The following is a 15350-nucleotide window of genomic DNA, read 5'->3' on the forward strand; positions in this document are numbered from 1 at the left end:
GTTTCAAACGTAAGTCAGACATTAGACCTCAAAAACACAGTTATCAGTGGAATGTATTTTTTCCTGATCGTTTTTCGATCAAAAGTCTATTGTATATTGTTATCGAACTGAAATAATGAAAACTATAATAATATGGTGCTAATAAGATTAGCGTAATATCTAGTAAGTATACATAAATGTTAAATACTACTAGCCCATTTCAAGTAACAATGATAATAATTAAAGTATATTTTACCATAATTAAAAACCATCTAATTATAAGATTCACTGTGACTGCACCTTTACCTTTTTTAAATTGTAACGGTTGTTACTTATTAGTTATTACAGAAAATAATAACTTGAACACTGTTAATATTACGCCTACAAATCATGCAATCCTTTTGCTAATTTAAGCTTAAAATTTTTAAATTTTCTCAGATTTAAATCCTAAGTTTTCTATGGCAATGAATTTTGAATTGACAATATTCAGTTTTGGGAGGCTTAAGTCTATTGTATCATGGAATGCTTTGGAATTTGGATGGATTTAATACAACGAAATATATCACTGAGATCGTATTTGTTACATCTAGGCATAGAAAATGGACTGAGCTTTAGGTAAATACACTAAGGTGGCTCTAGAAAAAGACGGAGCATCGGTTAGTGTTTATCGCAGATAATAATCTTGAATGCCGCTTATCCAAGTCTTTCTGCAAGAGAGCTTTTACAGTATACGATGCGATATCCGACATCAGATCTCTGGTTTCTTATTTTAATATGGCAAAGTCATATGAAACACAGTATTCGCATGTTTTATTATAACCATTATGCATGTTTTTCTCGTATGGTGATAACGGTCTGATATCGCATCGATGGGAAAATGTTCGCAAAAAAATCTTTAGCTTTTCTGATAAACTCAGTCCATTTTATATGTAACATAAAATTAAACAACTTATATGGACTCCATCTGTTCAGTCAGCTCTAGAATTGGACTTTCGCTAAGTGGTAACATGTTTGCGCTGGGCGGAAGACTGTGGCCTTGCCAGTTGGACTGAAACAATCGTAATTAAAGTGAAATGAAAATCATTTTTTCCAAATTGGTTAACAATCAACACTTTCAAAATGTCCCACTCGGTCCCTACCCCGCCCCGGTACAGGAACTAACCCGGCGAGCAGAACCGGCGTAAGAAAGTATCCGGAAATTTGGATTCTGAATGAGATACCCAATTATCCAAAATATGGTAATTAACTTTTATTGGGACATAAGTCATAACTCATAAGCGATCACTTGCGTCTTTACTATATTAAATTAATATAATGAAGTTTTTTTGAATTTATAAAAAAATATCGTATCTGAAATTAATTATTATTAATAATGACCAATGAAAAGTTGAGTTTTTTTTTTAATTTATAGGATGTCGTAACTTGTAAATAAAGTAAAAAAGTCATATAATCGATATTAATTATTAGTATCAATCTTATTTAATACGACCTAAATATTTGTCACAAAATGTAATTAATTATATTACTGTTGCTAAAATGCGTTATAACTTTGCAAATATGTGCAAATCAACCTGCCTTCGAGTGCATGCTTCAGTGATCTAAAAAGCCAAACAAAGGTGTCAAAAATAAAACAACATACTGTAGGTAAATCTTGCATTTACTCATGTTTTAAATAAACTTGCTTCTAAGTAAAGCTATCACATCTTATGTAAATAGAACATTATAATATATTTAGCAAAAAATAACAAAAAACAACTTTATACAGACTTCAAACAAAACTTACTTAACAGCGTAAGCTTAGCATATCTCACCTATACTTATTACACTGTAATTTATATGAATAAATAGTATGTAGGAACATTAGAAGAGATGACGTAATAAAATGCAATAAATAAATACGTTACCTATAATACACGTTATTTGGCAAGTTATACTTAGTAATGGAATCAGTTATTAATTATTGTGTTCCGGGAATGAATATAAATTGAATTTTAATTTATTTTTAGAGTATAATGTGGGTAGATAAATATTATGCAATGACATATGAAATTTATCTTTTGCTCATTACAGGTACTTAATATACTACTACCCGTGTATTTCTTAAACGTAGAAAACTGCGTATTACCCATAATATTGCATATGAAAATCTTTCAGTATATAGTATTCTTAACTTAACTCAGTACTGAGTTTGGTGTCCGTTTGGTAGTCGATAGAATATATTGTGGTGTAATTAAAGCACTAGTTATTGTCATGCATTCTAAATAGTTCATGCCTTTGTGTTTTACAAATCGTCATTATAATACAAATATTTACGAATACATTCTACTATGAGACCATCGTACATACTAGCTAGTTGTGACGAACACTTCTAAAATCTGCTTCAATTTGCGTGCATTTCGCTACTAATTACAGGACTACTCGAATGTGTTCTACTAGTTGATTTGTTGGAATACCTGGAAGCACGTCTGTGGCTGGAATAGACCAGGGTTCCACTGTCCAGGCCACAAGGGAGCATCCAAAGAGGAATGGGAAGATTCCCCATTTTCCCTGCTCTCTTTCCCATCTCTTCTCGCCGCTAAGTCTGATATCTGACAAGCACTCTGCAAACTAGAGGGTAGATTCGACCAATTCTCGTTGCCCAGTCTGTCTTTGTTGACGATGCTTATATCCATAGAACCTTGATAAGTGAATTTCGGTTCGTCAAGGTTTTCTTCAGATTTCTTCAACCGATTGGGGTCCTCGACTATCGCTTGGAAAGCTAATAAATCCCTATTCTCAGTTTCTGTTAGTGGCAGTGGGGGCAATATCTGCTGCTGCTGGGCAATTTTGTAACTCTGCTGTCGTAACATCTGTCGCCTACTTAGGCCTACTTGTAGGCTGTGCAACGTGCTCATTTCGTGAGGCTGCATGTTCGGAGGAGTCATTTGCTTCTGTAGTATTTGACGCTTTTGTTGGAACAATCGGTGTTGCATCAGCTGCTGCTGAAGAGGAGGTTTACTTATTTGTGACAATGATGCCCCTGTGACTAAATCTGGGGTATCTTGTAACGGTGCCATCATCTTTGGACTGGCGGGCAACGGAGGGGACGTACTTGAATAATTATATGTCTCCGGAAGACTAATGCGCTTCGTTATAGGATTTTTTGTATCTAAATAATGCGGAGTGAAGGTAGCAGCAAATTGGTTATGTTGAATTTGCCGTTGAGTCATCTCTTCGACTGGCAGTGAGGATTGATACTGAGTTTTGAGTTTTTGTGCCTCTTTTTGTACCAAATGTAGCTCTAGCACTCCTTTTGCTTTGCAGTTCTCGTTGAGCCTCTGACTATTGAACGCTAAACTATTCTTCTGCGTTTCGGAGGATTGGGCGACTTGTTGTGCGACAAGACCATCGCTAGCTCGTCGACCTTCTCGAAAGTCAACTGGACTCCGGGTGGCTGCCCGTTGGCAATTTTTATTAACAGATTGATAGTTGATCGGGTTATGCCTCGCTATAAACCCCCCACCGGGACTTTTATTGTTATAAGAAGAGATGTAGACACATGGATGCATTGGACTTGTGTTCACCAAAGTGCTATTTTCATACGATAACTTATCATCATTAGACGTGCAGCTCGGTAAACTACTTGCTAATTCACTAGAACAATCTGATAATTGGTAATCTATACTCTCGAACGCCGAAAAATTACTTTGGGACGAATCACAGCTTAGGTTTTGACTTAGACTCTTATTGTTAAAAAAAGTAACGACCCCACTACTCGAACTTGAGCTGGCGTAGGAGCTCAGCCTATTCTGAGGTCCGATTGTGGTACTGGGAACGTCTTCCATATCGGTCTCACAACCTTCATCTGTTGAGGACGAATACTGTTGTTGAAATTTTGTTGCTTCTGTCGTGTTATTAGGATTATGCGTCTGATTATGAGTTGCTCCTGTTGTATATCGATTTAATGAAAATTTACTTTCGGGTCTGTACAAAGTGTTCGGAAAAAGATCTGTATTGGCTGCGTTGAAATTATTCTCAGTAGGTGCCACGTTTTGCAGGTAAGAATAACCTGATAAGTGAGGGTATTCTTTGAAAGGTGGAGTACTCGTTTGCAACCTATTCATATCCTGTTGCTGCACTTGGGATACAAGTCTTGACGATTCCAAAGGCTTTGGTTGTTCTAATACACTACTTAATTTGGTATCCGTAAACTGTGTGGGAATTGGACTAGTACTCAAGTTTACGGTACCTTTTAAAGGGAGCGGACTTTGTTGGAGAGTATTCATGAGCTTAGCTGCCTCTGAACACATTGTGAATGTTGTGGAATTCGGTAACTTCATTGAGTCCACTGAGAAGTTGGTTGCAGATGCGGAATTTTGAAGAAAATTTGCTATTAGATTGTGGTCCGCCACAGCATTATTTCTACCGCCGTCGATAGCACATTTCGAATCAAAGCTAGACGAAGTTAGCAGTCTGCCATCATTTTTATTAGTTTCCGGACCAACAGTCGTGGACTGTTGTAGGAGACGTCTACAGTCTTCACTTGATTGTTTTAAAATATTCTGCTGCTGTTCATACGTCGAAGCGAGTAGCCTGTGAGTTGGCATATTGCCTTCATTTAACTTATTGCCTATCCTCTGATTCGACTGGGCGACATCAATATTGCGCATGGACAGCAGTCTCGTGGAGTCTGTTTCATGGGCTCGGGCATCGAGATTGGCTACAAGAAAACTCCTATGATTATTATCAGGTGTATCTGAGTTACGCTGAAGTAATCTTTGCTCCGTCATATTGACTCCAGCTAGTGATAGTAGTCTTTGGGTTTCTGCAGTCGAAGGGTCAACGGGTGCGGTTGTTAGACCTGGAGTTGTCCTGTTATAATCTCTAGGTTGCTCAGGTGTGTGCAGCACTCTGAAATAAAAAAATAAATAGATAAGTATTAAGAATCACTAGATTAAGTGTCACTTAAAAATCTCGACTAGTTAGAAGTAATGTCGACACGTGATTCTACGAGTATTAATGTTGTCTGATATAGATGACCGCATACAGTCAAATAATTCTCAAAACTAGAATGAGGATGCATACTTAATTCATAGCACATATCGTTGTATAACCGAGCGTTAACTGCATTACCAAAGTACTAACTAACCTACTTTAGAAGAAATTAGTAATTAGTGGTAAAGTAGGTTGCATGGTCACATGTGGTAATTGTATGCGACTGGTGACCGCACATAAATGTGATACGCATATTTGTTTCGTACGTAATTCAGCCAAGTACCTAATTATATTAGTTGTTTTAGACTATATTTCACAGTTACGTGAGGCGACGCATTATTTTGAAAAAATATTAAGGACGAGCGTAAAGAAGATTTATTGTCTTGACAAAACTTAATAAATATGAGCACGTCATATTATTTATTGAGTTCAACTAATTAAAAACTTGCGAACGAACATTATACTTAATTAACTGGTAACTGGTAAGTGGTAAGTGGTAACTAGGATCTCCAAACAAACAATGTTGTGCTCCAAAAGATACATAATCACATACACCGGGTATCACCAATTCAGAAATAATTTTATTGAAATTGGAATTCAAAGAAATGAAATCGTCATACCTATTCGGGTTCTCTCGGCGATCGAGCGCGAGGTCGGAGCGCCGTGCTGGACGGCGGTCACTAGCGCGCGCTCGCAGCCGCTCCAGCAGCAGCAGGTAAATCGCCGCGTGGTGGTCGTAACTGTTCGAGCGGAGACTCTGTTGGTGAGAACACTCCGTCACAGGTGCGTTGCGCACGCTACGGGACTATGCATACATGCGTTCCCAAAGGAATGAGCAGAGCATTGAGCAAGACCCAGAAGGATTCGAACCCCTGGATGGAAGTGGAAATTATAACAATAGAGTTCAGAGAGGAGCTCCACAAAGATCCAACTACTATTCCTGTAGGTCATTTGTCAATTTAATTTTAGTTCTTAGATATTGAGACTATTCAATATTATGTTTTGCTACTCATATTTTATTTAAGGCAGATTTGGGAATAACAATCTCAGGATAAGAAAAGTTAACGAATCATATGGGAGTTCAACTGATAAGTAATTAGCATAAATGCCAAATATATTACCTCCTTAGTCTTGATTGGATCTATTCCTAAACTCTGCATCAGTCTTAATACTTGTTCGTTAGGCTCTTGAGTGTGATGTGTGACGTGGGCCGGGCTCCTCATGGGATCTGCAGCTATCGTCGGCGCGGTGTAGGGCTCTGCTGCCATCCATCTGTGTTTCTTTATCTGTTCTATCGTGTACCGCTTCATTGGCTCTAATACTAGCATCTTTCGAATTAACGATTCGCAGTCTGGAAAATACAAAAGAGGCTTTTGAGTTTGGCTTTGGTTTGAAAGCAGATATAACGTTAAAACTAGAACCCTAGGCCGGAAACCGGAACTAGGCTGGAAAAACTAGAATACACGAAAGGGAATTAGGAAGATACCGCAGAATAATTAGCACGGCATTGGCAAATATTTGAAGAAGCACTCTCGTAAGAAGCGTAAAAATTCTTCAAGATCTTTTAAACGCATCTCCGTTCAGTGAAAACGTTATTTCAAGATTAAGTGAATACATTTAAATAACTTATAGCGTTCGCACACAAAATAACTCTTGAACTTACATAGGCGAATTGACGTCACCCGAAATGAAAACGGAGAAACGATTTAACCCTAACAAAAAGGTCACGGGAACAATTTCACGGAAATAACCCCTTGACATTATGGCAACTTAAACGGTTGTAATGTCAAAGATTTCTCCTTTGACGACGGCAACAAGATAAAGACCGAGATGGACATTTATTGCAAAATGGGTTAATAAGGGACGATTTTCGACGGTTCCGGCTGGTTATTATATTCTTTACAAGTTCTTCTTTCGTATAATAACGTTTTTGTATATTGACTAATACAGAGTTCCTTATTTCTGTATTTGCAATCGTAGGCTAACAATCAAATACGCTTTATAGAAACTGCATGTCCGGTCAGTCTATTTTCTGTATAAATCCGAATTGACGTCAGTCAAGCAATATGAGATTGCATTTGATGATCCACAGTAAAAAATGCAATTTAATTGTAATTGAAAAGTTAAACGACTGTATAAGGCAAGGCAACGAGTGACGACAGGGCCACATGACGTAAATGCTCACCACTAATGACATTTCTCAATGCCAAGCGACGCGGTTTCTGAGGTGAATTTGTCGGTAGTTTATCTATTCAATAGCACTTTTTTCAATTGACTTTTAAAGTAATGTCATTAAATATTTAAACGTCCATAGATTGCATCCCAGAATCGCAAAAAAAAAACAGTTTGGATGTTATTTTTCAATGCACTTTAGGCTTTAGTTAGCACAAATTTTATACTTAAGTACGCAATTTATTAACTTCTCTACATGGTTTGGATCGTTTGCCTGTTTTAAATCCTGGCAATGAAATTCGCTTCCGCAGATCTCTACAATTAAAAATATGCCATTTATGGATGTTATGATCCTTTTATGATAACTTTACGATCCATTTTATTATTGCCGATAAACAAAAACGGATAACCTGCATTGGTAGTGCAGTGCAGAGTACCGACACTAACCTCGGACAAAAAGTCGGAAAGGCGGAACTAACTAAAAACCAATAGTTTATAAATAAGAATAACCATTACTGTAATTATGTAATGGTTAATACTTGGCCTCCCATAAAATAATCTGTGTAATATTTAACAGCTGTCAAGTAAATTATTATAATGATGTTAGGATAGGTTAGGTAGTATATAGTGAATTTCAATAATAACTTGTATATTGTATCAAGTATTATTTTATTGTGTTAAGAGTATCCTTTTTTAGGACTTTTATAGATTACTAGCTGTCCCGGCAAACATTTCTTTGCCGTATAAAGTATTTCGGCCGTATTATTTTATTGAAGTGACTAAATAAGTATGTCACCATGGCAACGTCCATCGCTATCCCGTTGCACAAACACTTATCAATATAAAAAGTACCCAGTAGCCGATTCTCAGACCCCACTGAATATGCATGTAAAAATTTGGTTAAAATCAGTAAAGCCGTTTCGGAGGAGTACGCGGCCTAACATTGTGAGTTGTGACACGAGAATTTTATATACTTATAAGATATTATTATATTATAATTTATAACTTATAATTTATACTCATATAATATAATATTACACTATAACAGTCAAAAATAAATTATATTTATGGATACACGTGAGTCGTGACTAATGTTACATTATAAAATTATTTAATTCATACTAATATCATTGTAGGGGCGAGGACCCCTACACTACGACGATGGGCAGAAAGGAAACTGGGGTTACCTGGTGGCTGAGGTAGCTGGGCAGATGAGCTGAGGTGGGATGAGCTGATGTGGTCACACGACACTGTCACCTTCTATTTCACTGAGCTGAGGATTTATCGCGAATCACGGGAACGGCTAGCCGATATTTTTCGTATGTAACGATCGCGCGCCGGTAATGGACTGTGTCGAACTTGCGTCAAACGTATGACAGCTGACAGCGCAGACTCATGCGCAGTGTTGCCAACTGCCACATTCGTCGCGCTAAAGTTTGGCGCGAACATCCTGGGGGGGCCCGGCAATGGGCGTGAGCTGATCCCCATCTTGAGCTGAATCCAGTGGGAGCCGGGCAATCTTGCCGACAGGTCTCCGCAGCTGGCCTTGTGAGGTGGCCAAGTCCACAACTCTGATGACTCCATCCTTCCCAGGTAGTAGGCGTGTGATTCTTCCCATCTTCCATTGGAGCGGAGGCAGATTGTCTTCTTTGAGCAGAACCAGTTCCCCAATTTTGGGTGGAGAGGAAGAGGAAAGCCATTTGGAGCGGATTTGAAGGGTATGGAGGTAGGACTTGGTCCAGAGAGCCCAAAAGCGCTGAGAGAGAGATTGGATGAGCTGAAAGCGCTTAAGGGGGGAGATGACTCTGTCATCTATTGTGTGCTCGGGAAGAGCTGTGAGCGGACGGCCTATGAGGAAATGGCCGGCTGTGAGGGGCTGATAGTCCGTAGGATCGGACGATAGTGGGCTGATAGGCCGAGAATTTAATACGGCCTCAATTCTAGCGAGCAGAGTTGAGAATTCCTCAAATGTGAGGCGTTGTTCACTGATTACACGGTAGAGGAGTTGCTTGGTAGATTTAACATTAATCTCGTGGATGCCTCCCATCCACGGGGCCTTGGGCGGATTAAGTAACCAAGTTATATTTTGAGCTGAGAGTTTATGGGAAATGGCGTCATTATTGTCATTGAGAAATTGTTGAACTTCTAGGAGCTGATTCCTAGCACCTACATAGTTTGTGCCGCAATCGGAACGTATTAAAACGGGAACACCGCGACGTGAGCAAAATCTTTGTAACGTGGCAATAAATGCATCTGTAGAAAGTGCGGATACGGGTTCCAAGTGAACCGCCTTTGTAGTGAGACAAACGAATATACAAAAGTAACCTTTTATTAACTTAGCATTTCGTAGTTGACTCGATTTAAGTAAAAATGGACCGGCGAAGTCTGTAGGACTAAATACGGGCTGAGGTATAACTCTGTCGGCTGGAAGGTCAGCCATGACAGGCATTTCGGGCTGAGCGCGGCAACGGAAACATCTTATACATTTATACGTTTTATGTCGAATGATGCGGCGTGCTGACAATATCCAGAATTGTTGACGTAATATAGCGTGTAATGTATCGGTGCCAGGGTGGCAATGAATACGATGATAGTGATCGATGATAAGGTCTGTGAGCGGACTAGAACTAGGCAGTATGAATGGATGCTGTGCATCGTATGTGAGTTCCGAGCGAGTGAGTCTACCACCTACTCGAAGGAGACCGTCCTGCATAAACGGTGATAATCGTTGTAACCTAACTGTGCAGAGTTTGTTAATTTGCAGGCGGTGAATGTCTTCTGCGAATGAGTTCTGTTGAACAGAGCGGATCCAGAAGAGCAGAGCTTGTCTACGTTCATTTACAGTTAGCGGACCTAGTTCTCGCGAGTGTGTAGGTAATTTACAGTTAGAAATAAATCGTCGCATGTACGCTGTGACGCCGATAAGTTTATCTAATGAGCTGAATCGTGTAAGAAGATCACTATCTATACCGGGGATTGTGAAATGACATGGAACTTGTTTAGGTTTGAGTCCAGGTAATTCCTGTCGAGTGTGAGCTGAAGGCATCTTGGGCCAGGTATCCTCTGGCAGTTTGAGCCAAGGAGGAGACCACCATAAACTATGCGAAAGAAGAGAATGTGCTGAGATTCCTCTGCTGGCACAATCAGCAGAGTTTAAGTGTGTAGGTACATGACGCCAGATGAGTGAGAGAGAGTTATTAGTAATTTTGGTTACTCTGTTAGCTTCAAATGTTTGTAAACGATGAGTAGGAGTTTTAATCCACGCGAGTACAATGGTGCTGTCTGACCAACAGACGTGTTGAGATATTGTTAGATGAGCGGAGAGATGTTGAGAGACACGAGACATGAGTTGAGATAAAAGTGTAGCCGCGGATAATTCTAATTTTGGAATTGTGAGTTTATTTTTAATAGGGGCTACCTTAGATTTAGCAATTATGAGTTGAACGTTAGCCGATCCGTCGTGATTTAATTCGTGTAAATATACGACTGCAGCAAAACCATTTTCTGAGGCGTCTGCGAAGCCATGAAGTGAGTATGTAGAAGTTAATTTGTGCGGAGCTACGTGTCTGGGAAAATGTATGTTTGAGATGTGCGGAAGATCATGAGAAATGCGCCGCCAGTCTTGTGTAATGTTATCTGGAGTGGGGTCGTCCCAATCCAATTTGAGCAACCATAATTTTTGTAGAAGTAACTTCGCGCGGAATATGACAGGAGTGATCCAACCGTTTGGATCATAAAGAGAAGCGACAGTGCTGAGTATGGATCGTTTCGTTATGTGAGGAATTGGCGGTAGTGAAATGTGATATGTAAATTCATCAGACTGCGGAATCCATCTAATACCTAAAACCTTAACAGAGGGAGAATCTGAGCTGATGTCAAAGTCCTTAGGCATTTCGCATTGATCATCTGGGAAACGTTGTAAGAGTTGAGGAGTGTTTGATTTCCATTTACTGAGCTGAAAACCACCAAGCGATAATAAATTAATGAGTTGAGTTTGAAGAGCTGAAGCTTCTTCTATGGAGTCATGACCACAGAGAATATCATCTACGAATATGGAGTTACGTAATACATGAGCAGCTTGGGGATAGCGATGACCTTCATCATCAGCTAGTTGTAATAATGTGCGGATAGCATGATAAGGACTTGAACGTAATCCGTAGGTAACAGTGTTGAGTGCATATGTGAGTAAAGGTCGATCAGGAGACGATCTCCAGAGTATGAGCTGATAATGACGTTGATCTGGATTAATAATAATATTTCTAAACATCATTTTTATATCTGTGGTAAAGACTACACGATGTGTCCTGAATGTCAGAATTATATCGACAATATCACGCTGAAGGGCGGGGCCTGTATGTAGGCAATCATTAAGGCTGACACCATTGGATGACTTACAACTGCCATCGAATACTGTGCGGAGTTTATCAGTACCTGATTTAAATATACCATGATGAGGAATATAATAATGAGGTTTATGGGTAAAAGTAGAAGGATGACAAGGGGTCATGTGGCCTAAGTTTATGTATTCGTTCATAAATTCTATGTATTTTGAGCGGAATGAATGGTCGGATTGTAGTCGCTTTTCTAAGTTGAGAAATCTACGGAGAGCAATAGCATGTGTACTACCTAATTGCGGAGCATTCGATAAAAATGGAAGAGTTACGATATAACGTCCCGATCGGTTACGAGTAGTAGTTGAGCGGAATAAGTCTTCACATTGTTCATGTAATGGGTTTGAGTGAGTTGGACGCGGCTGGGGTTCTTCTGACTCCCAGAATCGTTCTAGACTTTTATTTATATCTTGATGAGAATGAGAATGAACCGAATGAGCGGATTGAGCGGAATGAGTCAAATGAGCGATATGAGCGGAGTTAACTTGAACTACTGAATTATCATATAATTGTTCAATGGGACCTATGAGTGCAAAGTCAAAAATCGTGCCGAAGGCTATGGGCTTCCCCGGGCCCAAAGTCACCTTAGTACCATCTAACACATGGCCTAAAACATCTGAGCCTAAAATGAGATCGATGGGCGCAGGAGTATGATAATTGTGATCCGCTAAAGGAATAAGCTGACTTTCCGAGTCATGTACTACATCGGGAATTTTTTGCATAGGTAGGTAACCTGTGACATCCTTCAAAATATGAGCGGAAGTTGTGATAGAAGGCGTGTCACTACGTGTGGGCCGAAAAGTAATCAAAACATGACCTTTAGAATTTTGTATGTGCTGATCTCCAACGCCTGTAATTTTTAATGAGCAATGTTTCGGTTGTAAATTAAGTGTTTTTACTAAGCGTTGAGTAATTAAAGTTATCATACTACCACAATCAAGTAATGCGCGTGCTTTATGATAGTTACCATATTTATCTGAAATTTTCAAAACAACTGTAGGTAATAATATGGGAGTTTGTAATGAGTTATTATTATGCTGAGTAGTATTAACTTGAGCGGAATCATTATGAGCTGAATTATGAGCTGAGTTATGAGCGAATTTATGAGAAAAATTATTATTTAAATTATTGGGCTGATTTTCTAACTCTGAATGCTCCGTGATGGTAGGTAGTCATTGTTTGTTATTATTATTATTATGAGGCGAAGATGAATGCGACTGATGAGATGTAGATGGTTGATGATGAACGATCGTATGGTTAGTATTAGATGTGTAGGTATGAGCATTATTATTATTATCACGACGACGGGGCTGCGCGCGCAGGTGAGCAGGAAGTAAATGAGCTGATGATGTTGGCGAGCGTGGTGCATCATGACGATGAAGAGAAGTGTGATGATTAGGACTACCACAATCCTTACAGACACCAGTCGACCTACATTCGTTTTCGTAGTGCGGACCTAAACATTTACGACATCTACCTTTTGACTCGATAAAGTCCCAACGTCCTTGAATGGGCTGATGGTTATACTTGGGACAAGCTATTAATTTGTGATCTGTGGACCTACAATATGGGCAGTAAAACTTAGATTTAAAACTGGCTTGAGCTGAGTATACGTGCTGAACTTGTCGGGGGGGAGAGGGGGGTGCATAGTGTTGACGAGAATGAGATGGAGCTGGGCTGACATGCGGGGTACGCATGGTATGTGCTGAAGGCGAGCGCTGATACGCGGGGCTTATGGGTCTAAAGCGGAGACTGCGCGGAGAGCGGGGGGAGGGGGGTTGTTGACGGGAAGATCCCGCTTGACCTTGAGACTCAGTGCGCGCTGGCGTCGGACATTCTGTCTCGATGCAGCGCGCGTGCTCTTCTAAAAAAGAGATTAAATTATCTAAAGTGGGCAGTACATCAGAGGCGCCGTATCTCCTCTCGAATAATGTGCGGAGCTCCCCCTGTAGTTTACGGACTACAATCGAGACAAAAACATAGTTGCTGTCCATAGGTAAATTTAAATTTTTTAATGCGCTTTGAGCTGAGATGAGCGGAGTGAGAAAAGTAGCTCGGATACTCGAGCGTATATGAATGTTGGGCAGACCGAGTATAATATCAACAAATCTGTCGATCAACACACGACGGTTTTCATATCGACGTGTTAATATGTCGAGCGCAACACTATAATTCTCGTTGGTTATCTTTAAATGAGAAACCATGGATAATGCCTCCCCCGACAGGCATGAGAGCAGGTAATGTAATTTAACCGCGTCCGACAACGTTGCCATGTCGTCCATCAGACTACGGAAAATCGTAATAAAAGAAGGCCATTCTTCAACCAACGAATTAAACTTCGGAAGCTCAATTTTAGGCAAAACGGAAGAAGTGAGCTGAGGAGACTCCGAAGTACTTTGTGTGTTTTCGGCCGCTGTTAAAATAAAATAATAATCAGAAATCGCACTGTCGTAATTCGATGTGTAAAGTTTTTCGTTGTCTTGGGATAAGTTTGGGTCGTCTAGGATCTCGTGATAAATTTTCTCGAGTCTTGTTTTTTGATAGGAAACTTCCTTGAATCGCGCATTAAATTCTTTTCTTAATGTTTGAGAAGACTCCTCGGAGTCGCCACTAGAAAGTGCTGTCGCAATTTCTTTGAGCCGACTGAAAGCTTTGACGGCCTCTCTAAAAACGGCAGCTTGCGATTTAGTAGGCATGTTGGTGTAAAGGAACCTTAACGAGCTGATAAAATGTATAAGTAGTTAATAAACTATGTTAAAAAAATAGTAATGTGCTGAGTTAGTATATCTGAATTCTAACGCAAGTATAACTCGGTAACAGCAATATTATGTAATGAGCGGAGACATAAAACGTTTAAATGCGATACCTAAGACGCTTGTTATTGTAATAGTTATTAAAAACAATTAACAGATGTTTCTTATCGAAGCGGAGGTGCTGAGGTATGCGCGCGCGGCGAAAGATCGATCGCGATAAGGCGAGTAATTAAGTCGAAGTACCTAAGTGCTAAGTTAACAAAAACAACTGTAAATATTTCAATGAGCCGAACAATAATAACACTTAATGTAATAGGCACAAACTATGTGATGTATGAAAGTTTCTTTGTTCCTACAACCCGACGGAATTATGTTGAAGATATTTTTATATTGGTATTTGGGCTGAAATATATTCGGGAATTTAATTTAAATGCAATATAGACGCAATATATGGGCTGAAAATAATGCGATTACAATTACACAATAAGATGATAGGGGATTAAATTACCTATGCAAATTATTATTTAATATGGCGGACGAACAAAATCGTATTTGACAAATTCTGCAAAAATATTGCCGTAAGCAGGTAAAAAATGGGCGGAGGCTACTTTATTCGATAGAATATTATAATAAAATGGGATTCTAATAAGATTAGGCAGAAATATGAGCAGAATGAACTGTAGTTTTAATTTTCGCCGGGCGGGGCACTAAAGCGGGTGGGTGAAAAAAAAATATTCCTAGGCTCGCTATGGACCAGGGAATGTGCTGAAAGGCTCGAAATGACCAGAAAGGTCACTGGACGGCTCGAAAGGACCAGAAAATGTAGGGGCGAGGACCCCTACACTACGACGATGGGCAGAAAGGAAACTGGGGTTACCTGGTGGCTGAGGTAGCTGGGCAGATGAGCTGAGGTGGGATGAGCTGATGTGGTCACACGACACTGTCACCTTCTATTTCACTGAGCTGAGGATTTATCGCGAATCACGGGAACGGCTAGCCGATATTTTTCGTATGTAACGATCGCGCGCCGGTAATGGACTGTGTCGAACTTGCGTCAAACGTATGACAGCTGACAGCGCAG

The 15350-nt window shown here is 39.7% G+C and overlaps 1 protein-coding gene across 1 annotated transcript in view; it reads right to left on the reverse strand.

Moving 5' to 3' along the window:
- Positions 1 to 2098: 2098 nt before the first annotated feature.
- Positions 2099 to 15350, reverse strand: part of LOC121734934 (serine/threonine-protein kinase SIK2-like) — a 48419-nt gene continuing 35167 nt past the window's right edge. The window contains exons 7-9 of the mRNA XM_042125578.1: positions 6075 to 6304; positions 5574 to 5710; positions 2099 to 4869 (exon numbers count right to left, since the gene is read on the reverse strand). Of these exons, the coding sequence (XP_041981512.1) occupies positions 2412 to 4869; positions 5574 to 5710; positions 6075 to 6304 (2825 nt within the window). The 3' untranslated portion in view covers positions 2099 to 2411. The remainder of the gene's footprint in view (positions 4870 to 5573; positions 5711 to 6074; positions 6305 to 15350) is intronic.

Source organism: Aricia agestis, chromosome 16 (genome assembly GCF_905147365.1).
Source record: "Aricia agestis chromosome 16, ilAriAges1.1, whole genome shotgun sequence".
Taxonomy (NCBI): domain Eukaryota; kingdom Metazoa; phylum Arthropoda; class Insecta; order Lepidoptera; family Lycaenidae; genus Aricia; species Aricia agestis.